At 41.9% G+C, this 23,098-nt stretch overlaps 1 protein-coding gene across 1 annotated transcript in view; it reads left to right on the top strand.

The window, feature by feature from the left end:
* The window catches only part of EVC (EvC ciliary complex subunit 1), a 101,451-nt gene that overhangs the window by 42,136 nt on the left and 36,217 nt on the right, over nt 1-23,098 (top strand). Inside the window, exon 11 of the mRNA XM_030563462.1 lies at nt 11,498-11,596. Within this exon, the coding sequence (XP_030419322.1) occupies nt 11,498-11,596 (99 nt within the window). The remainder of the gene's footprint in view (nt 1-11,497; nt 11,597-23,098) is intronic.

The raw sequence follows: 23,098 nt of genomic DNA, 5'->3' as shown, positions 1-23,098 counted from the left end.
TGGCAACACAGCACTTGTCAGGGGACGTTGCTTTGTATTAATGTTAGTGGTTGTGCAGGGATACTTTGGTTTAAGACATGGCATTTTGATCAATAATTATGTAATCTTACAGCAAAACTGGCATAGTTAACAGTGATGTTATCAGAATGATGAAACCCTAAATGCTGAAAGTGACAGGACTTCTGTAATTGCTGAAAACTATAGACTTACGTTATTTTAAAATTCATCCTCAACTATTAGGGAAAGAAATGATTTAGGGGCAGCAGGTCTGCTTACTAAGGTACCTCTTCACAATATTAGATAGTTCCATGAATTTTAATAAACAGTTTAAAATGTAAAAACTCAGCTAGATGGTTAGAGAAAACTTTTTTCCTATTACAAGCTGACAAATTTTGCTCATCTCATAGACTCATAGACTCTAGGACTGGAAGGGACCTCGAGAGGTCATCGAGTCCAGTCCCCTGCCCTCATGGCAGGACCAAATACTGTCTAGACCATCCCTAATAGACATTTATCTATCTCAATGCTACAACTTCTTATTGCAATCCAAGCTTTGTAATTACATTGTGTAAGTTAGATAATATACTTCGTCTGCAATGCTTCCTTGATGAAGTTTGGTAAAAGAACACTCTCCATAATGCATAAGAAAAAAAAATCAGTGTAGGAGCAGGCTTCCAGCCATTTAAGACAAATGTGTACTCTGAAGTGGCATTTTATCTCTTTTAGGCGCTTTGTTTTGATCAAATATAAACAGTTAATTTTATTATGCAGTTTGCTATCCACTGGACACTTTAATGTTTGTTTGTACTCCTGTTTAATGGACCTCTTGATAGATACTCAAAGCATATTAACTGAAATTACAGAAGAAAGTCTTGATACAAAATTTCTTAAAGGCAAGACAATTCAGATATGGAAAGAAAATGCATTCATTTTTACATACCATAGTCTTATAAATAACTTGGACATCTAACCAATAAATTGCATAGTAACATTTGCAATCAATGATACATTTATTGCAGGATGGGAGGGAATTATAGCTGTTTGCCATTTTTTTCAGCTTTTGTATTGCAACACAGGATATAAAACTTTGATTTTTTAAGTTGTTAAGAAATTCCTCCATGAAATATAACTGAGCTATGAGATGCTCTCACCCTTCTGCCCCCATAGTAAATTGGGTCCTTGTGAGCAGGTAACTCTCTCCGCTGCTCTAAGATAAAGTCCGAATGCTCTGTGGAAGAACAAATGAACCCCCTTCCGTGGGTATGACTTTATCAACAACCAAATAATGGATTATTGTTAATGCTATGCAGTAGCTTAGTAGAAATTTTCATGCTTTGTGTTCAAATGGTTTCAAGTTCAGATCTGCCTAAGCTGTCACACAGATGGTGAATGTTTATTTCCCTCTAAGTTTGTGTCCACACTTCAAGAAGGATGTTGAAAAATTGGAAAGGGTTGAAAGGAGAGCCATGGGAATGATTAAAGGATTGGAAAACATGCCCTATAGCAGGGGTCAGCAACCTATGGCACGCGTGCCAAAGATGACACGTGAGCCAATTATTAATGGCAGGCGGGGCCTGCCTGGACTCCAGCGTGCCATTAAAAATCCTGCTGACACGGCAAGCCACAGGGTCCGCGCTCCCAGGCTGGAGCACCGGGCCGAGCGCAGCAAGCCGCCGGCCCCTGCCCTGCCTTCCCCTGGAGCCCTGCCGCCGCGCGTGCAGTGCTCTAGGGGCCGGGGCTATGTGCTCCCATGGGGCAGCATTTGGCTCATGGGGAGGGAAAGATGCTCCCCGCTCATCCAGAGCCCTGCTGCCCTGCGCGCAGCGCTTTGAGGGGCGGGGCGGAGCAGGGCTGCGTGCAGGGTGGCAGGGCTCCGGATGAGCTGGGAGCCTCATGGTAAGGGGTACGGGACCAGGGTGGAGGCAGTCAGGGGACAGGGAGCGGGGGGGTTGGATGCGGGGGGTGGGATCCTGGGGGGAGTGATTAGGGATGGGGGTCTCTGGAGGGGGCAGTCAGGGATCGGGGGGGTTGGATGGGGCATGGAAGTCCCGGAGTCTGTTAGGGGGTGGGGGTGGATAGTGGTCAGAGCAGTCAGGGGACAGGGAGCAAGGAGGGTCTTGGGAGGCAGTCAGGTGGGGGGGTCTCTGGAGGGGGTGGTCAGGGGACAAGGAGCTGAGGGGGTTGGATGAGTTGGGAGTTCTGGGGGGGGATGTCAGGAGGCAGGGGTGTCGAGAGGGGTTAGGGCAGGTAGGGAGCAGGGGGTCGTTGTATAGATCCAGAGTTCTGGGGGTCCTGTCGGGGCAGGGGGCGGTTAGATAGGCATGGGAATCCAGGGGATTCTGTCTTGGTGCGGGGATGTGGATAAGGGTTGGGGCAGTCAGGGGACAGGTAGGCAGAAGGGTCCTAGGGGGGCAGTCAGGGGACAAGGGGCAGAGAGGCTTAGATAGGGGATAGGGTCCCAGGAGGAGGTAGTCGGGACAAGGAGTCGGGGGTTGGAGGTTCTGGTGGGGGCAGTCACCCAGTCCTCTGCCCTGACCCCCCACACACATACCCACACCCAGCCCTCTGCCCTGAGCCATGCACCCCCACACACACACACACCCCAGACCCCTACCTGAGCCCTGTACCACCCGCAGGCCCCACTCAGCCCACTGCCAGCCTAAGTGAACAGAACCTCAGACCAGCAGCGGGTTGAGCGGGCCAGCGGTGTAAGATCAATGTTTTAATTTTATTTTAAATGAAGCTTCTTAAACATTTTGAAAACCTTGTTCATTTTACAATACAACATTAGTTTAGTTATATAATATAGACTTATAGAGAGAGACCTTCTAAAAACCATTAAAATGTATTACCGGCACGCGAAACCTTAAATTAGAGTGAATAAATGAAGACTCGGCACACCACTTCTGCCGACCCCTGCCCTATAGTGAGAAACTTATGAAACAATCTATTTAGTTTATCAAACAGAAGGTTAAGAGGTGACTTGATTACAGTCTATAGGTACCTACACGGGGATTGAAATTTAATAAAGGGCTCTTCACTCTAGCAGACTAAGGTATAAGATCCATTTGCTAGAAGTTGAAGCTAGACAAATTCAGACTAGAAATAAGATGCAAATTTTTAACAGCGAGGGTAATTAACCAGCAGAACAACTCAACAGACGTGGTGGATTCTCCATCAGTGGACATTTTTAAATACAGATTGGAGGTTTTCCTAAAAGATATGCTTTAATACAACCACAGCTATTGGATTTGAAGCAAGAATTGATTCAGGGAAGTCCTGTGGCCTGTGATAAGTCCGAAGTCAGTACTTCTGTAAAAAAAACCAAGAACCTTGCCTGGAATCTTAAACCTCCAAGTAAATCCATGTAGTGCATATGCTGCTCTATCTACAGCATGTCTTGAAAATTAACTAGTAACTTCTCTGGTTTAACATTAGTTGGGGTTTGAGCTCTTTGCAGGAAGCTATGTTCCAGTTTCATATGAATTCTTCTGTCTGCTCATCTGTCTTCTGTCTTTTGACTGTAATGATACTATGACTAAGTATGTGAGCTGCTATCATCAGCACTACCTGAGATTTGTGCTTCTTTTTACATTCCATATAATGTCCACAAAAGGTGAACAGACTGAAAATACTAAAAAATGAAATTATCAGTTCACAGAACAGCTTTGTATACAGGCTAGTAGACTAAACATCTCTTCAATGACCCACTGATCTTTCTCAACCCAGTTCTGGAGTGATTATCTTTTTTGGAGTGAGACAGTAATTCAGACTATGCTGCTTTAATCCTTTCTTCTTTGCTAAAGACTTTTTTGTTGACACCTGCCTGCTTTAAAATAGGTACATAAATCACCAGTTTACATTGTGTAGGCCAGTTTTCAGCTATACTGTACTGTACTGATGCCTTTCAGTCCTTTGCTAATGGGCTGAATTTCAGCCAGTAACTGAGAGGCAAAAGTCTTAGGCCATTTTTGTTATATACACTAAGGCCTCTTTGGGACTTATAGCCATTTTTTTTTAAATTGTTGTTTACAGTGATGTTGTAGCCATGTTGATCCCAGGATATTAGAGAGGAAGGAAGGCAAGGTAATATATATTTTTTATTGGACCAACTTCTGCTGGTGAAAGAGTCATGTTTCCAAGCTTACACACAACTCTTCTTCAGGTGTGGGGAAGAGGGTCACAACTAAATATAACATGGAACAAATTTTTAAACAAGAGGAGTGCCTTGCTGTAGATAAGATTTCTTTGTGTGTTTGGGGTGGTTGCTGGATCTGTGAAGGTAAGTGTGGAGATCCAGGGGTTTCTTGTATAGAGTTGTCTGTACAGTTCCATTGTTAAAACTGATTGTGGTGTTCAGTTGATACTGGTGTGGGAGTGTTCTAGAGAGAGTTTGATGGATGAGTGTTGATTTATTAAGTTGTGGTGGAAATCTATGAGGAAGTTTAGGTCATCTGTCCAGAGGATGAAAATACTATTGATGTATCTCAGTTTTGTGGTGCATTTGTCCAGAAATACTTCCTCAAAGTAGCTCATGAAGTGGTTGGCATTTTGGGGAACCATCCTAGTACCCATGGCTGTTCTATGGTTTGGAGAAAGTGTTTGTTGTTAAATGCAAAATGGTTATAGGTAAGGATGAAATGGATCAGTTTGGTGAGGTGTTTGGGGTGCATAGCTGAAAGTTGTCCATTGTCTTGTAGATGTTTGAGGTAGATAGCGATGACATCATTGTGAAGGACATTGGTTTATAGGGAGTTGGCATCCATGATGGCAAGGGAGGTTGCTAATGTTGTGGAGTTTCTGAAAGAAGTCAGTTTGTCCTGGAGGAAAATCGGCCTTTGTTTGGTGAGGTTTCTGTGAGTCCTGATGTTTCTTCAGAAAGAGTACAGTAGCCAGATAGGATGTGTTTGCCTGGGTTCTCTTGTTTATGTATCTTGGGGAGCACATTGAAGGTCCCTGGGGTGGGATCCTAAGGGATGAGGTGGTAGAGTTTCTCTTGTAGTTGTTTGGGGAAGGTTTTGAGGATATCCTTAAATTATTGGGTTAATTGTGCTGTGAGGTCTTCTTTGAGTTCTTTATAATAGATGGTGTTAGATGCACTTAGATACCGCAGAATATTCTCCAAAGAGAAATTCTGGGATACACACACCTTAACACACTTAAAACTGCTTTCACCAAACAAGGACACTCCATCTGAAAAGTGGATCACATCAGGAACGAGCCACCCAAATACCCCAAGAGAACCTGCTTCAGTAGGGAATAAAAAGCCTCAGACCACACCCCCCTAATTATCACCTACTGCCCCTCACTAGAGCCCATACAGGGTATCATGTAACAATTACAACCCCTGCTCTTTTCTAAACCCCATTTTCTGGATTTCAGACAAACAACCCCCTCCCCTACAAGCTCATCATTAGAAACAAGCTAGCCATAGACCAGGACTCATCAACTCAAAGCAGCACCAAACTCCGCTATAACAGATGCAAAACCTGCAGACATATCTCCACTGCTACAATGATCAACACCGCCCATAACACACCTTTCAAAATCCGTGGGTCCTACATATGCATATCACAACATGTGGTGGGGTAACTTATCCAGTGCACTAAATGCCCCCATAACTATGGGGTGAAGCCAAGCGATCACTATGCTCTCAAATGAACTAACACAGGAAAATGATAAAAGGCAAACACCCTATCCCTCGTGGGCAAACAGTTCACAAAACAATCACTGAATATCTGACTTCTCAGTCCTCATCTTCAGAGGAAACCTGCACAACCAACACCTTTGAAAGAGAAGCCTGAAACTTGACATTCATAACTTCATTAGACAATAAAATCCTAGACTCAATAAAGACACTGGATTTATGGCTCACTACAACAATCTATAACTCACTAACCCTCCTTTGTCCTACAATTGCAGAGGTGTTAACTGCCCACATCACCTTGAATGGTCTCTTGCATCATGTTAATTCCTTATGATGATGGCTACTGCTTTGTCATAGAGGTCAGGGAAGTCACAGAATCCGTGGCTTCCAGAGATCTCCGTGAGTTGAGACCTCGGCACATGGGAGCTGTTGGGTCCCTGCCATCCTGATGGCTGGGAACTGCGGGGCCTGAGCTCCCTGCTGCAAAGGGTAGTAGGGGTGCCCATTAGCTCCCAGCCACCGCAGGCAGCGGAGCCCCTGGGAGCTCCCTGCCGCTGAGGGCACCATGGGTGCCCTGCAGCTGCCAGACTGCAGGGGTGCCCCTCAGCTCCCAGCCCGGTGGGTGGCAGAGGTGCCTTGGAGCACGGAGCACTGCAGCTGGTGGAGGTGCCCTGGAGCTCTAAGCCAGAGCCACTGCAGGTGGCTGGGGTGCCCTGAGCTTGGAGCCACTGGTGGTGTGGGCACCCTGCAGTTCCCCATTTTGTCATGCATATTTTTAGTAAAAGTCACGGATAGATCATGGGCTTCTGTGAATTTTTTTTTATTGCTTGTGACCTGTCTGTGACTTTTACTAAAAATATGTGTGACAGTATCTTAGCCTTACTTATGATAAGCAGTCTGTTCCACTTTGTTTTTAGCTGTGACACTCTGAATACCTTTCCCAGCCATGAAGAACTCTTTCTAAGCCTGAAAGTTTGTGTCCTTCAGCAACAGAAGTTGGTCCAATAAAAGATATTACCTCACCAATCTTGTCTCTCAGATTTTTAAAGGTATTTAGGAACCTAACAATGCAAATAGATGCTAAGTGATTTTCAAAAGTACCTAAGCAGATTAGGTGCCTAATTCCCATTAGATTCAAGAGTTAAACACCTAACCTACTTAGGTGCTTTAGAAAATCCCATTAGGCACCTATCAGCATCTTTAGTCACCTAAATACCTTTAAAAATCTGGTCTATAATGTAAGCAGGCCCTCACTACTACATTACCAATCTTCTGAACGAGCCAGCCAGAATTATGATTATTCCTGATTTTTTTTAAATGTATGCCTTCACTTTAAGTTTAATATATGTAGGCTTGGAAGGATTTGATTTTTTTCAGTAAATCTCAGTAAATGTCAATTTCACCGTACACACACAAACTGACAAAATGAAGTTTACAGATAAGAAAAATGCTGCTTGAGAACGTAGAGTTTGATTTAAGGATATTTACTGTGTATATTTTGACATGGAATGTTGACAATTTGTGTTTTAACCCTTATAAAGCTTCAATTTTTTGAATTGCAGCATCCATGTAATTAAATAATATACTCCCACATTGTCTGGAACACCCCCATCATTTCCCCAAACTATGAACATTTAAATCATTTAAAATAAATACGTAAAACCCATAATTGGGTGCAGCTGAACAGTTAAATAGGTACAAATTTTAAAATGCTTAAAAACAAACATGATTATTATTTATCAAAATTATAAAAACAATAAATATCAAGTTCTGCCAAACTCACAAGATCTAATGCCTACAGTGGTTGGGCATAATTCATCACCACAGGTGCAGGAATGGGGTGGAATTTGCACCCCCTTGCAGCAACCTTAAGAAGTTCTAAATCTGACCATGGGTACCTCAGCAGGTGGAGAAACTTGACTGACTCCTTGACATGAGCCCAGTGTTCTGACAACCAGTTGCTGCTACTTCCCTGCCTTCTATTATTTTTCTTTCTTCAGAGAATAGGTACTGGCAAGGTAGCAGCATACTCAGGCCCTGACTTTTCTACTGAAATTGTAAGCAGGTGCCAATTAAGATGATAGATTTTGCAATGGGCACATAGGAAAGGAAAGTTATGAAATTCATGTAGGCCTCTGAACACAAGTCTGATAGTAAGGATTTTCAGTCAGTACTGGCCTGTGTTTGATGCAAAACAATGACCTAGATATGGCAAGTTTGAGTCCTTGTATCATAGAATCATAGACTTTAAGGTCAGAAGGGACCACTATGATCATCTAGTCTGACCTCCTGCACAATGCAGGCCACAGAATCTCAACCACCCACTCCCCTATCAAACCTGTCTCTGAGCCGTTGAAGTCCTCAAATCTTGGTTTAAAGACTTCAAGATGCAGAGAATCTTCAAGCAAATGACCCATGCCCCACTCTGCAGAGGAAGGCGAAACCCCCCAGGGCCTCTGCCAATCTGCCCTGGAGGAAAATTCTTTTCCAACCCCAATTATGGGGATCAGCTAAACCCTGAGCATGTGGGAAAGACTCACCAGCCAGACACCCTGGAAAGAATTCTCTCTAGTAACTCAGATCCCATCCTATCTAACATCCCATCACAAAGCCATTGGGCATATTTACCGCTAACAGTCAAAGACCAATTATGGCCAAAATTAGGCTATTCCATTATACCATCTCCTCCATAAACTTATCAAGATTAGTCTTGAAGCCAAATATGTCTTTTGCCCTCTCTACTACACTTGGAAGGCTGTTCCAGAACTTCATTCCTCTGATGGTTAGAAAACTTCATCTAATTTTAAGTCTAAACTTCCTGATGATCAGTTTATATCCATTTGTTCTTGTGTCCACATTGGTACTGAGCTTAAATAATTCTTCCCCCTGCCTGGTATTTATTCCTCTGATATATTTACAGAGGGCAATCATCTCTCCCCTCAGCCTTCTTTTGGTTAGGCTAAATAAGCCAAGCTCTTTGAGTCTCCTTTCATAAGACAGGTTTTCCATTCCTCGGATCATCCTAGTAGCCCTTCTCTGTACCTGTTTCAGTTTGAATTCATCCTGCTTAAACATGAGAGACGAGAACTGCACACGATATTCCAGATGAGGTCTCACCAGTGCCTTGTATAATGATACTAACACCTCTTTATCTCTACTGGAAATACCTCACCTGATGCATCCCAAGACCACATTATATTTTTTCACGGCTATATCACATTGGTGGCTCATAGTCATCCTGTGATCAACCAATACTCCGAGGTCCTTCTCCTCCTCTGTTACTTCCAACTGATGCGTCCCCATCTTATAACAGTAATTCTTGTTATTAATCCCTAAATGCATGACCTTGCACTTTTCACTATTAAATTTCATCCTGTTACTATTACTCCAGTTTACAAGGTCATCCAGATCTTCCTGTATGATATCCCGGTCCTTCTCTGTATTGGCAATACCTCCCAGTTTCGTGTCATCCGCAAACTTTATTAGCACATTCCCACTTTTTGTGCCAAGGTCAGTAATAAAAAGATTAAATAAGATTAGTCCCAAAACTGATCCCTGAGGAACTCCACTAGTAACCTCCCTCCAGCCTGACAGTTCACCAGGTCCTTATCCACCTTTCAATTTCCATATTGATTCCCATCTTTTCCAATTTAGTTAATTAATCCCCATGTGGAACCATATCAAATGCTTTACTGAAATAGAGGTAAATTAGATCCACTGTGTTTACTTTGTCTAAAAAATCTGTTACTTTCTCAAAGAAGGAGATCAAGTTAGTTTGGCACGATCTACCTTTTGTAAAACCATGTTGTATTTTGTCCCAATTACCATTGATCTCAATGTTCTTAACTACTTTCTCTTTCAGAAAAATTTCCAAGACCTTGCATACTACAGATGTCAAACTATCAGGCCTGTAGTTGCCCGGATCACTTTTTTTTTCCCTTTCTTAAAGATAGAGTCCCTTTTAGGTACATTTCCAACTGCTGGTATAGCACTGCATTTGGAGTGATACACTCTGTTTCAGCAAAAACTAGGGCACAAAATGTGAAGGTTGCAGTTAAGCACTCGGGTTAGGAAACGCCAAAGTTAAGGTTACATGACCAGCTGAGCTCTGCCCCAAGGGATGTATGAATTACAATATAGAACCAGATTCTCTTATGTACTCTGTGCAGACAGTAAAGTTGCCATGGTATCTTGAGAGGGGAAGGTTGGTTTGCATTTTGGCAAGAATAGCTGTTTGCCCTAATATCCTTGGCCCAGTATTCTCTTTAACCCCACTGTCATGCTGTGTAGTGTTACTATTTATATTGCAGTAGTGCCTAGGAGCCCTAGTCATGGAGCAGCACCCTTGCCCTGGCTGCTGCCTTCCATGCTCCAACTATGGTTACATAGTTCATGTGATCTCAGAAATCCTTAGAGGTTGGCTGCTCCTAATTAAGTGAGTGAAAGAGCTCCCTCATCCCTCTCCCGCCTCTAGACTGGCCAACAAGTGACATATGATTGAAATATGTGCTGCCCTGGGTTTTGTTTTATGTTGCACCATGATTTGCAGATCATAAAGATATTTAGGTATAAAACCTAGTCCCTAGTTTTCAGGAGGTTCTTGCTGAGTGAATCAAATAAACCAGCTTTGCTATGTGGCTGGGGGAGGGGCAGGAAGAAGAGGGCTATTGCAGATTGTGAAGATAGTTCATTTGATTCACACAGTGAGAACACCCTTAAACCCAGGTATTTCACATCTTGGCCATTTGGACCCCAAAATTTAATTACTGCAGCCCCCCCCCCCCCACACACACACCCCTGCAGTGCTGCCCCTGCCTCCCCCACAGTCACTGCTGGCTGGGCCCTCCCTACCTTGCTACTGCATGTCCCTGCCCTCTGTAGGACCAGGGACTCTCAGCTGCACCTCCTGCTCCAGCTTTGAACCCCTTAATCTTTTGTCGCCACTCCACCCCCTAGGGATCAGAGAAAGGGGGACCTGCCCAGTGTACAGCAGGGAGGGATAAGAAAGCGGAGCTGACACCATGTTCGCAAGAGGAACACAGAGGAAGATCAGAAAGTGCAGTAGCTCATAGCCAGCTCTGCTTCATCATCTGCTCTTATGAAAATGGTATTGGCTCCATTCTCCACTCCCTCCACAACCTACCTCCATCTGAAGTCTCCTATTAGCTCTTGGGCAGCTCCCCACTTCTCTGGCCTCTCTCTGCTCCCTGGGGGGAAGAGGACTGGAGAAGGGATCAGGACCCTAGGGCTCCTGGCTGATGGTGCCTGTCCTCCAGAGTACTGTCTGTCAATCCAGTGCCGAGGGACCCAGAGCTGGGGGGAAAAGCTGCCCCAAAAGAGGCATGTATCATATAATGCAGTCCAATTAAGAGATCTGTCTCCCATTGACTTCAGTAGGTTCAGGATTGGGCCATAACTTTTACAGCAAAGTGCTTTATCTGTATGCAGGCAAACAAACAATGTAAGATGCTAATTATCATTAACCCTTTTCCTGCACTATGGATATTATTCCATATAAAAATTGTTAAAATAATGTTATGGTTGTAAAGCACTTGGGACTTAGGAAATGCACAAATTAAGGTTGCCTGGGTGATCTTAAGAATGCCCCTTTGTGAGTACATAGCCAGTATTATTTCGGTCATATCTGTGATTTCTCCAACCACTCAGCTAGGACAGTATGCTGAGTTATTTCCCTACTAGCTTTTACTAGCTTAGATGCCAGATGCTACCAAAAAAGCACCCTCGATTTATTTGTCAGTCAGTAGCTTTCACGCTGACAATGGCTTCAGCTATTTAAAAAAGATATATTTTCATAAGGTTTCTTTCCTATTTTATTTCTGTTAATCTTAGGCCTGCCATGAAATGTTAGAGAAGCAGAGACAGACACTGCATGATCTGGAAGAAGAGGATGACTGCCAGAGCACTGAGGCCATTGCAGAGCTCCATCAGGTGATCTATTGATTTGTGCTAGTGGCTGCGAAAAGTCTGAAAATCCATTCCAGTTACAAAGCAGGACTAGATCTCAGACATAGAAACTTCAGAGATTTATCATTCATTTGTTATTCTTCAGCTTCCGAGAGGCTAGGTTAGTGCACTAATGGGCTTGAGATTTAGTCTTTTACTTTGGGAGATGTGGCTGTCACAAATGAAAATGAATTGGGTCTCCTCCTACTCTGTGATAGATGTGGGGTTCCTAGCACTCTAGATGAACACCGCTCGTGACTTATTCTCTGACCACAAGTCAGCTGTTGGTAATATAAGGGACAACTTTCCTATGTAGACTTGCAGAATTTTCCCTCTCTACATGACCACACACCTTTATGCTTCCACTAGAAAAGTTTTCCTACACAATCTCCCAGGGGTAATTAGAGCTAGGAAACATTTTAAATACATGTCTACCCTGCCAGCTTACCTTGGTTTGGATCCTGTTTGCATAGTCCATCAAATGAGACAACTGCTCATGCCATGGTAAACCAACTTGCTACAACAGCCTGCCACCTATAGTGCCTGCTACCCTTCTTTCGACTTACAGTATTCAGCTAAGAGTATAGCCAATTGGTTAACCCATCAACCAGGGAAACCTGCAATCACACCAGCAAACAAGGGTTGCAGCAGGAAGGCACTGGTGTCAAATATAAGGCAGGAAAGGGAAAACACATCTCATGTCCTAATACTTTTCCCTGACAAGGTGCTAGGGTGACCCCAGCCATAGAGGAAAAGCAAGAGAGACAAGGGAAGTGTATGAGGCTTCTTGATTTATTTATAGAGCGCTAGGTACTGAGTTAATTTCTTGACAGTGTTGGTTCACTGACACTTTTAAATGAGGATTTTAATTTGTAATATTTAGTATTGGTCTTGCTAATTGGAAATTGTTGCTACTGATGAAGTTTTCATGCTTTGTCATCTTGGTGTTATGTGTGTAAGACTAATGCTATCTAATTGTAGCAAAAGCAATGACCTTTGATTGAGCTGAAAGTGATTAGCTGTAGTCTAACAGGCTCTGTTTTGATTAATTGTGACCGGTCTGGTGTGTCATGGATATCTCTAGTCTATATCACACCTGGTTGCATGAGCATCTCAGTACATGCTAATTATAGGATTGTGCATTTGTTCCACTTTATAAGAGTTTTCATTGCCGTGTGCATTTTTTATCTATCAAGTTCTGATAAAGTTTGAAAAAGCCGACTAGTGGTGTTTTACTTAGTCGAGTATGAACGTGTGCTGGAGTAGGTTTGTGTAACAATTCTAGGAAAAGTATATCTGAGGAACAAACTACTTATTCAGAAAAGCGGAAAAAACTGATTTGGAGGGTTGTGTTTGTGAATCTCAGTATATGCTTTCTTCAGGTAATTTTTTAATTTAAGAAGAGTAAGTCAATATGTCTACTAGTATTACATGTGATACATATGCTTTGTAAAGGAGTCATTAACCTTCATCATTTGATTTGATGACCTTAGCGTCAGAGATATTTCCCCCGAACACAATGCTTATGGAAGTTGTATTCCGTTACTGGATGCTCTGCTTTACTGACATTTTAAGACCAGTTTAAAATCCTGCTTTTGGCTAAGTTTTGTTTTCCATTAAAAATATTTAGGTGAATTAAATGTTTCTACTATTGACAGGTTGATAGAAAACTGTGTGTAAGCTTCTTCTCACTTAGCCATAAGCTGCTACGGCATGTGAGCTGATTTTCAGTGGCAGTCACACTGCCCATGTCCTGGCCACCAGTCCAGGGGGCTCTGCATTTTAATTTAATTTTAAATGAAGCTTCTTAAACATTTTAAAAACCTTATTTATTTTACATACAACATTAGTTTAGTTATATATTATAGACTTAAAGAAAGAGACCTTCTAAAAACATTAAAATGTATTACTAGCACGCAAAACCTTAAATTAGAGTGAATAAATGAAGACTCAGTACACCATTTCTGATAGGTTGCTGACTCCTGTTCTATACTGTACCTGCTATTCCACTCCCGGGCCTGTCCTGAGTAGAGACTGCCAGTCATACAAAACTAAAGCAAGTTCTTCAGTGGTTAGCAAATTGACTGATATCTACCAGGAATTTACATTCAGGAAACTAAACTCACATCTGTTTTTACAATAAGCAGTCTTTTATCCTTGTCCATCAAATGTGATCAGCTAATGCATCAACATCAACTAATGGTCCCCCTCTGTCTCCTGGGCATAGCTGCTATTGATTGTATTAAAGGATGACATCAGAAAGTACACTACATAAGAGACATAGGCTGTGAATGAAAAGGAATTTACTGTACTCTCTAAATACATTAAGAACAGGCTTGATCCTCAGCTGGTGTAAACCAATGTACCTCCACTGGAGTCAAACAGAGCTACCCTGATTTCCACAAGACTGAGTATACAAGGAATAGTGGTTATTAATAATGTCTATTACCTGGGGCATGAAACAAAGGGAAAGGAGAATTCCAGGGAAGAAATTGTGTCTCAGAGAATCACAGTCTCTTCTCTGTTTCCTCTCCTCTCCCTCTCCTGCACCCCTTGCTCCAGGGGAAGAGTAATGTATGCAGTATCTGGAATCTCAGATGCTTTGGCCAGCACATTAGAAAGCCAGAATCAAGGCTCCTCTTGCCCACGCTCCACTGTCTTGCAGATGCCATGCACAGCCCACTCTCCATCCATCATGCCTGGAAGTGAGGTACAGCAAGGCTGCCTAGAGGAATGAGGGAGCTTATTCTCCTGCGCAGCTGTGCTATAGCCAGGCAAAATCAGGCCCTTCATTTCCATTTTGCCATTGCATGATATCTGCACACTCCTTTACAATGCGAAGACAGAGATGGCATGCATCACCAAGGCATGAACAAGTGAGAGGCTCAGTTCAAGAGGTGAGGAAAGAGTCAAATAATTAGTTTGTTGTTCAATTAAAATTTCACATTTTCCTAAAAGCAAATATACATTACAAAGAAGGGTAAAAGAGTAAAAAATAGCTTTTCATTAACTAGATTGGAGCAAACAAGTCCTCTTTGTCATTTGATTTTTAGAATCAGAGGAGTAGCCATGTTAGTCTGGATCTGTAAAAAGCAACAATGAGTCCTGTGGCACCTTAAAGACTAACAGGTGTATTGGAGCATGAGCTTTCGTGGGTGAATATCCACTTCGTCAGACGCATGATTTTTAGAATATCACTGGAAAATTAGGCCCAGCTACATTCATGAAAGGTTAACAAGTGTAACCCACTGGTCACTCTGTTACATGTCCTCTTCTGTGCCTCATTCACTGAGGATGTGCATCTGTTACAACTTTCACATCTTCTGTGGATCGGGCACAGAATGGGACATAATGCAATGTGACTGGTGTACTACATTTCTCAGTCCAGAAGTAGTATTTAATCTTGTCCTCATCATTTGAGGTTCACAGCAGCATGAATCCCAGACATGAGACCACTAATGCTGGCTGCCATCTTGGCTCACACCACAGATTGAACCGGGGCCCCTCAGAGCTAGAGGATTGAATCTCAGCAGCCCAGCCATATTCAGGGAAGGTGAAAAATGGCAGTAGAATCATGCCCTTTGTCATGTAAAGCCTGGCACAGTCAATATTGAACAGGGTGATTGTATTTCTTCTCCTTTTAAAATATTTGAGAGTGAATTAAGGTAGCATTCACCACAGACAGCAATACAAACTTCCCCTCGGTGCCCTGCCTGGAGGTGCCTCAACCTGGATCACTATAGGGATGGGAGGAGTCCAGTGTACATAATCAGACCTTTCAGTCTATGGCTGCTAATTAGAAACCCTTAAGTTGTTTTTAACAGTCCTCCTGGAATTCAGAGCCACTTTGGATGGTAGTTTGAATAAAATAGACAGCAGTCCTTTAGGAAATGGACAGATTATAGAAATTTGCCATATTGGATCAAATTCATGGCTCCATCTACACTAGTATCCCGTCTCTGACAGTGGCCAGCAGCAGATACTTCAGAGGAAGGTGCAAGAAATCCTGCAGTCATATAGACTCATGTAGTTTCTGAGGGATAATTTCAGCTGGTAAAAAAATCAATGACTTTTGACCCAGGCAGTTTTTAAACCAGTTACCTAATGGCACAAAGACCTCTGTTCCACTATTAATTATCTGAACCATCCAATCCTTCATTTAAACAGTTCATTAAAAAAAAATTATACCGAAGACTGTTTTAAGCCTGAAGGAATCCTCAGGTGAAGAGGCAGAAGGCTAGCGACATGGAGCCATAATGTTAATTTTTTTTAAGAAGCTACCAGTTCTGCCTCTTCTTATCAGCTCTCTGATTTCTGCATTTTAAGAGTCTCTGAAATTCTGTTCAGTACTGTGGTGGTTTGCAAGTGATTTGCCACTCAAGCCCTAATCCCCTATAACAAATTGGAGAAAGGATTTGTCATTTAACGTGTATAGACAAGCTAAACATGGTAGTCGATATGGAGCCCATATACCTGAGTCTCCTGTCACTTACAGTTTTATACCAATGAAACTATTAAAGTTCAACAGTTCTCCTGATTTCATAGATGTTGGAACTAGCAGTGCTGTGGGTGCTGCCACACTCCCTGGCTTGAAATAGTTTCCATCATATACAGAATTTACAATTTGGTGTAGTGGCTCTCAGCTCCCCCACTTGTCCCCTATCTGATTTATGTGAACAGAGAACCTGTCCCATAAATTCAAGATCATACAGAATGGCAGGATAATCTCTATGTGGGCATTGGTGTTAAAGTGTTGTGAAAGGGGAGTGCGAGTTTGACTGAATGAACTCCCTGGTGACTAGATGAGAGAACGTCAATTCCTTGTACACGTCACTTACTATTTTTCATAGTTTCTGTTATCTTGTCCTCCCACATCTTCCTCCACCTGTCTGTTTCATTCATCTTTTCACCTTGTCAAGCCTGTAAGTGTTTCAGGGCAGGAACAGTCTCTTCACTACTAAGTGGTATGGCCCTTAGCACAGTGGCCCAGAAGGTACTACTGTAATACAATAAAAAAACAGTAGTCTGGATCGGAATAAATACAGGTAAATGTCAATATTTTGGAAGTTTAATGGGTATGTGTTGGTGTGCATGGTAGGGAAGAAGAACTGAGTAGGTGTGGTTTTTGTGTGTGTGTGTATATATGTCAATGAAAGTGATTTATCCTAGGGAAGCTGCTTGTGGTGTGATGTGAAGTAAATGGCCGAGTATGAGCAGTTTGTAGTTGGAGAATGATATGCAGGATTTTTATATATAGTGGCTGTGACCCAAGGACCTCCTGATGCCTACTGGTGGAGGGCATAAGGGGTGCATAAGGGTTATAAGAATCCCCTGGGTCTAATATCTGTATAACTAGTCCACCAAACAATGTCATGTAAGGTTTCTAATGAAAGCCTGTGTCACAGTGATCATCATAATCATTGAGAGATGTATGTATGGAAAATGAGTGGAGAGTTGTGTGTATATACTAAAGATTGTGTTCTCTGGACAGACAGTTAAGACAGGGTCACCAAAATGTAATCCACATATTCCTGTCAGGCGGGGGAGAAAGAGCCACTTATCTCACCCTGGCTGGTCACGTGCAAAATTTAGTATTTTATGGTTTACAGTAGATACTAGGAGTGGCAAGAAAAACAAAGACAACAGGAGTTAGCCTGTTTAGGTGTAAGGCAATGAACTTTTGAAACTATATCTGGGGTACAGATGAGCTCTCAGGAATTCCTTCAGTCTCAGGACAAGTTGCCAGCAGGCTTGATTTTAGGAGAAGGGATTTCAGCCAAACTGGTTGGAAACACTGGGGAGAAGGACATGGGATAAGATACCTTTTTTCATTTGTGGACCCCTAAACATTTTCAAATGGAGGTGCAGACCCCTTTGGAAATCTTAGGCATAGTCTGCTGACCCCCAGGGGTCCGCAGATCACAGGTTGAAAAAACACTCTTGTAGGAATGCCTTGTGAGTTACATTTAGGCTCTAGAAATCATGTTAATGTTTTGATTTATATGCAACTGTTTCCAATATTCTTACTCTGAGGCCAAGTCTACATTCAAAAGCAAAGTTGGCCCTGGAAAAATCCATACCCCTGAGCAATGTGGTTAAGCTGACCTAACCTCCAGCGTAGACAGTGTTTGGTCAACAGAAGAATTCTCCTGTCAACCTAGCTGCTGCGTTTTGGGGAAGTGGATTAACTACATCAATGGGAGAACTCCTTCTGTTTCTGTAGGGCGTGTCTACACTGAAGCACTATAATGGCACTGCAGCTGTACTTTTGTAGCATTTCAAGTGTAGACAGGCCTCTCCATCACTTGAATCTGCATATAAAGTGCTGTGTGTTAAGTAAACTTGTGATTCTCAATTGAATTTTATAATCTAATCTGTATTATTTCTTTGGAAATAGTGGAAATAAGAGTTCTGTGAGTGGGATAGAGGCTGAGAACTCCAGAGGGAAGCTTGGCGGACTCAGGGGTTGGAGTGTGAGCCTACCACTGACCAGGCACACAGAAAGCGATGCCTGCAGAGAGGCCTGGAAGGTAGCGTTTGTTTTGCCAGAGGCTGATGGTTTCAGGAAGCTGATCCACACAGCATGTACAGATAAGACCTCCTCACAGCAAGGGCGGGTGGTGTTGAGTTTCCTCACAACCATGGCTATGCCAGGAAAGCCTGACAGTAGTGGGCTTCAAACAGTGGGGATTACATAAATTGACACGGAAACTGGGGAGAGAAGAACTCTTACAATCTTTGTAAATAATTTGTGAAAAAGTTAATTGACATTGAGTCATGCAGGTATTTTGTGCCCTTTGTACAAATGTGAATTTACCCAGTCTACAATAATAAAATGGAGAAGTAGAATAAAAATTAACTGAAATTTCTAGATTAAAGAAAAGGTATCAGAAAATTCCTGATTAGTTAGAGCAGCATAATGTTTTGCAGTTTTGTGTAACTTATGAATTGCAGAGGTTTTTTATTGTGTTAGTTTCTGTTGTCAGGCAGTAAAAGTGGCTCCCAGTTATCTCCTGTCCTGCCCTCTTGTGTTTTTTGCAGTTCTGCTTGAATTTTAGTGCTTCAGATATTACTTAATCTGTAATCTTATCCTCCTCCTCTTCTGTATGCTATGATGTAGAGATATGAGAAGTGGCTGGTGGCTAACAATTCATTATGAGGAAAACAAGTTCCTTTGAGGACAACAACAAAAAAAGTAACTAGCAGCTGAGAGTTACAAAGTCTCATTTTTAAAGTATATTTCATCAAGTTTAGGATGGAGGCTATGGAAGCTCACAATTTAATATTGCCTCTAGTTCTTCTTGTAACAGGACTTCAGGAAAATACTAACCTACCTTTTATTTGATAAGAAGTAGAAGATGCATAGGAATGTAGGTTAAAATATTGTAACTAATAGATAATAACAGATAAGGCAATAAACATTTTTCAGTGATTAAAAATATGAAGCTAGCGTTAAGTGTAATTTTTTTTCAGCTATAAAGGGCAAAATCTTTCTGTTTCAAAATATGAAATTCAGGACGTAGCATATTGTAGTCCTGTTCTAGGTTCTTAGTCCCAGACCTTCAAAGGTATTTTAGGCTCCTTTGATTTCAGTGGAAGTTAGGAGCCTAAAGACCTCTGTGGATCTGGGTCCTAAAGCCTTATTTTTCATTCATATTCTCAGTGCAACTCTATTAACTAAAATATAAGGGTTGCATTTTCTAAACTGGACTGTAATTTTGGGTGCCCACTTGAGCTAGATGTCCAAGGTCCTGAGCATCTACAGCTCCCATTTACTTCAGGTGGATCTACAGGTATTCAACACCTATGAAAACCAGACTATAGAGGTCTCAGGTTGAGCAACCAAACTTTGAAGTACCCAAAATTTAAAGGTTTGGAACTGTTGGAAGGCAGTGTGGAATAATAGATTGGGCATGAAAATTAGAACCCAGCTCTCCAGGTTGTATTTAATCTAATTTGCTGATTAAATTTAAACAGGTCATTTTAATCTCTCTTCAAGGGGTGTGATTTGAGGCTAGCCAGATGGGTATGCACCACAGCTAGCCATCATGCCATAAGTGCCTAGGGTCTTGACTGGACACATATTCGGGGTGGTTATCCCATCCTCAGGGTATGATAGATATATTGAGTTGAACATCATCCCATCAGAGTGTTGAATTTAATAAAAAGCCTAATTCTGCAGTGCCTTGCACAGTCAATTACTCCAATGTGAGGCATTTCTCTAATGTTGGTCTTAGATATTGCCACAGCCACTTACTGTATGTAGACACAGAGGTTCTCAAACTTCATTGCACCACAACCCACTTCTGACAACAAAAATTACTGCATGACCCTAGGAAGGGGGACTGAAGCCTGAGCCCACCCAAGCCCCATCACCCCAGCCGGGTGGGGAGGGAGCGGAGGGAAAGGCTGAAACTGAAGGGCTTAAGCCCTAAGTGCAGGGTCTGTAACCGGAGCCCCGCCACCCAGGGCTGATGCCCTCGGGCTTCGGCTTTGGCCCCAACAAGTCTAACACCAGCCTTGCCGACCCCATTAAATTGAGGTTGTGATCCACTTGGGGGTCCCAGCCCACAATTTGAGAACTGCTGATCTAGACTCTTCCCCTACTTACCAATGCCCAGTTTAGATGGTTAGAAAAATTTTAATAGGATTCCTTCTTCCTCAGCTGACTTGCTCCCAGAGCATACTCATGTCTGCTTACTTTTAATCACTAAAATAAGTTTTTACTATTGTTTGGCCTGTTAGCAATTCTGGTTCTACACTGCTATAGGTACATGAGCTGGTTTCTGTTCTGACTCATGCATCATCAGTAGAGTTGTTAATAAAGGCCTTGTCTTTATATCTGTTTAACTTTACAATACAGTTTTGGTAGTTATACCACTATAACCCTCTGTGTGGACACAGTTATTCTGGCATGGGAGGGCTTTTTTTTTTTGGTTCAGAGTGTGAGATTCACCTCCTCTCGCAAACTAAATTTAAAAAAAGCCACTCTTGCACCAGAATAAGAGTGGCCACACAGGTGGATATACCACTATAACTGTATATTGTAGACAAGTTCCAACTGCAGGCAATTTCCCTCCAACTTCTCTCTTTTACAGTCACTTTTTGGTGTAGACCAACAATACATAATAGGTATTAGCACTTGGAATCCAGCTCAATATTTCTCAATGGCTTTTTCTCCATTATAATCACATTCTTCACCTGACCTCACTCAGATCAAGGTTTACAATGTGTGTTGTGTTTTAATGTTGCTCTTTTGTTTGCTGTTAGTGAAATTCCATCAGCTGTATATTTCCCTTGTTTTTCCTGTGTGATTATATATTTCTCCTCCTTTGAAATTCAAAGGCATCCAGCCTTTATCCAAGACCATTTCACTTCTGCATTTAAATTATGATATTTATTTATGCTTGATGAATTTCTAAGGATGATTTTTGAAAAAGCTTGAGGTTAGCTGTCATATTACAAACATGTTCATTTAACTCTGCAATCAGCTACTGTATTAGTGGAATCAATTTGAATAAATTGCATTAAGTAAAAGTTCTGAAGACAAAAATGTCAAGAGATATTTGATGACCATTCTATAGACATTCCAGTCCAAAAATAAGATACGTATTAGAACCAGTACTTTGTTTCTCTTGTATAAAAGAAACTTAAAATTGCAATGGCCCATTAAAAGCAATATGTAAAGCAACTTCTCTGTTTAGAGCCACATTCTACTACCCTTACTTACATTGAGTAATACCTTACTCTGCAAGTAGTTCCTTGCAGAACAAGTTTATATTCAGCTTGAGACAGATTGGTAGAATCTGGCCCCCATTAGCATTTCCACATCCAGAAGGTTTTCCCTATGTAGGTTCTTATTTTTCCCTCATCACCATAGTAACTGAGCATCTTTTAGTGCAGTAAGCAACATAACTTAGGTCTGCCACTTGTGGTTCATTTTCTCCCACTTCCCATCATAGGATAAAACTGTGTGTGCAGTGCATTGTTTTGATTAGGTACGGTGGTGGATCGTGTGGGGTTTGTGTTTTTAATGTGTACACTGCTCTGCATGTATGTCAGAGAAGACAGGTGGAAAATGTGTACCTTGCATTTGTAGTGGATGAGGTTTGTGATGGTCTTTAGTTCTTATGGGATTGATTCCACAGTCTCAGATCAGTCTCCCAAAATGCTTCTGACAGATGAGCTTCCCTCTTATAGTAGGACTTTTGAGAAGTGGGTGTGATTACGAATTAAATATTTATGCACTTTCAGCAGCTAAAGGATCTTCAAATTTTTGCATATACAAATCATCATGGGTGCAATTATTTGTCACTTAGATGTCCAAGTTCCTATTTGTGTACTGTATTTATACCCATGGTTTTGTTCTTAGGAAAAATAAGAGAGGGAGGTCTGGCTGTGGTTGATCTGAAAAAACATCTCTATAATTGTAATACTACTCTTTTGAACTTCTGTACCACCTTTCACTAGAAGATGTCAAAGTGCTTTACAAAGAAATAATTAAGCCACTTTGATCTAAGGATCACCTCTCTCTCAAATGCTGTTCTGTGACACAAAACAACCACAGTTCAGTTGGGTAGAATTACTGTGCCCTGCTAAGTAGTGCAAGACAGGTAATAAAGATTACAACATCCATTTGAACTGCAGGAGGTACAGGCAGAACCCAGGTCCCTGAGAAATATTCAGGATATAATTCCTTTACTCCTTAAGCAGAAAGCCATGAAATCTTCAATGACAGCAAGCGATTAAGACCTCTGCTTTCCATTTCATGCAGGAGATTTCCTTACGAGAAGCAATGCGATACCAGCACCACACTAGGGCAATAATTCTGGGATGCCACCTACAGAAAGCCCAGTAACCCTAAATGGTGTGGTAACAGTAACTGGAAGCCTTTCATTAAAATATTAACCCGGTTTGACTCTGCTTCAGAGCTAATGGATCTGCAGTAGAAACAGGTGCGGCGGCAGACAACTCTAGATACTTTTTAAACCATGTTAATCCATAGGAAAGAACTAAAAAATGATAACAGGGCGGGGAGGGTTAACTGCTGTTGAAAAGCTACGGGGAAAAACCCTGATATTTACTGAGGGAAAAGATGGGTTAGAAGAGATATAACTGATGTTGTTAAAATGTTAAAGGGGATTGTGAGATCAGCCATGGAATCTTTTTAAGCTGATGCTAAATCCCAGGATTGGAGACCTAAATTTTAGAATAAAGAAACAGCAGCAGAGGAGAGAATTTAAACATGCCATTCTGCATAGAGATTAAAGCTAAAACTGATTCACAAACTAGATAAGTAATTAGAAAGGTGCAAACTCTGCCTCCATCTGCAAAAGTGAGAAGGGAGTTTGTGGAACTGCACAAGTTTAGGAGCACTGCAACATGGAGCCACTTGAATGAAAGGCTCTCTGTGCACTGATATATATGGACAGGCCAGAAAATCCACTGCTGTTTGGATCCTCCCTGTCTTTGCTGTCGTTCCTGGGC

The sequence above is a fragment of the Gopherus evgoodei genome, chromosome 5 (genome assembly GCF_007399415.2).
Source record: "Gopherus evgoodei ecotype Sinaloan lineage chromosome 5, rGopEvg1_v1.p, whole genome shotgun sequence".
Lineage (NCBI taxonomy): Eukaryota > Metazoa > Chordata > Testudines > Testudinidae > Gopherus > Gopherus evgoodei.
The sequence above is the reverse complement of the archived record's forward strand: the minus strand, read 5'-3'. Positions and strand labels throughout refer to the sequence as shown.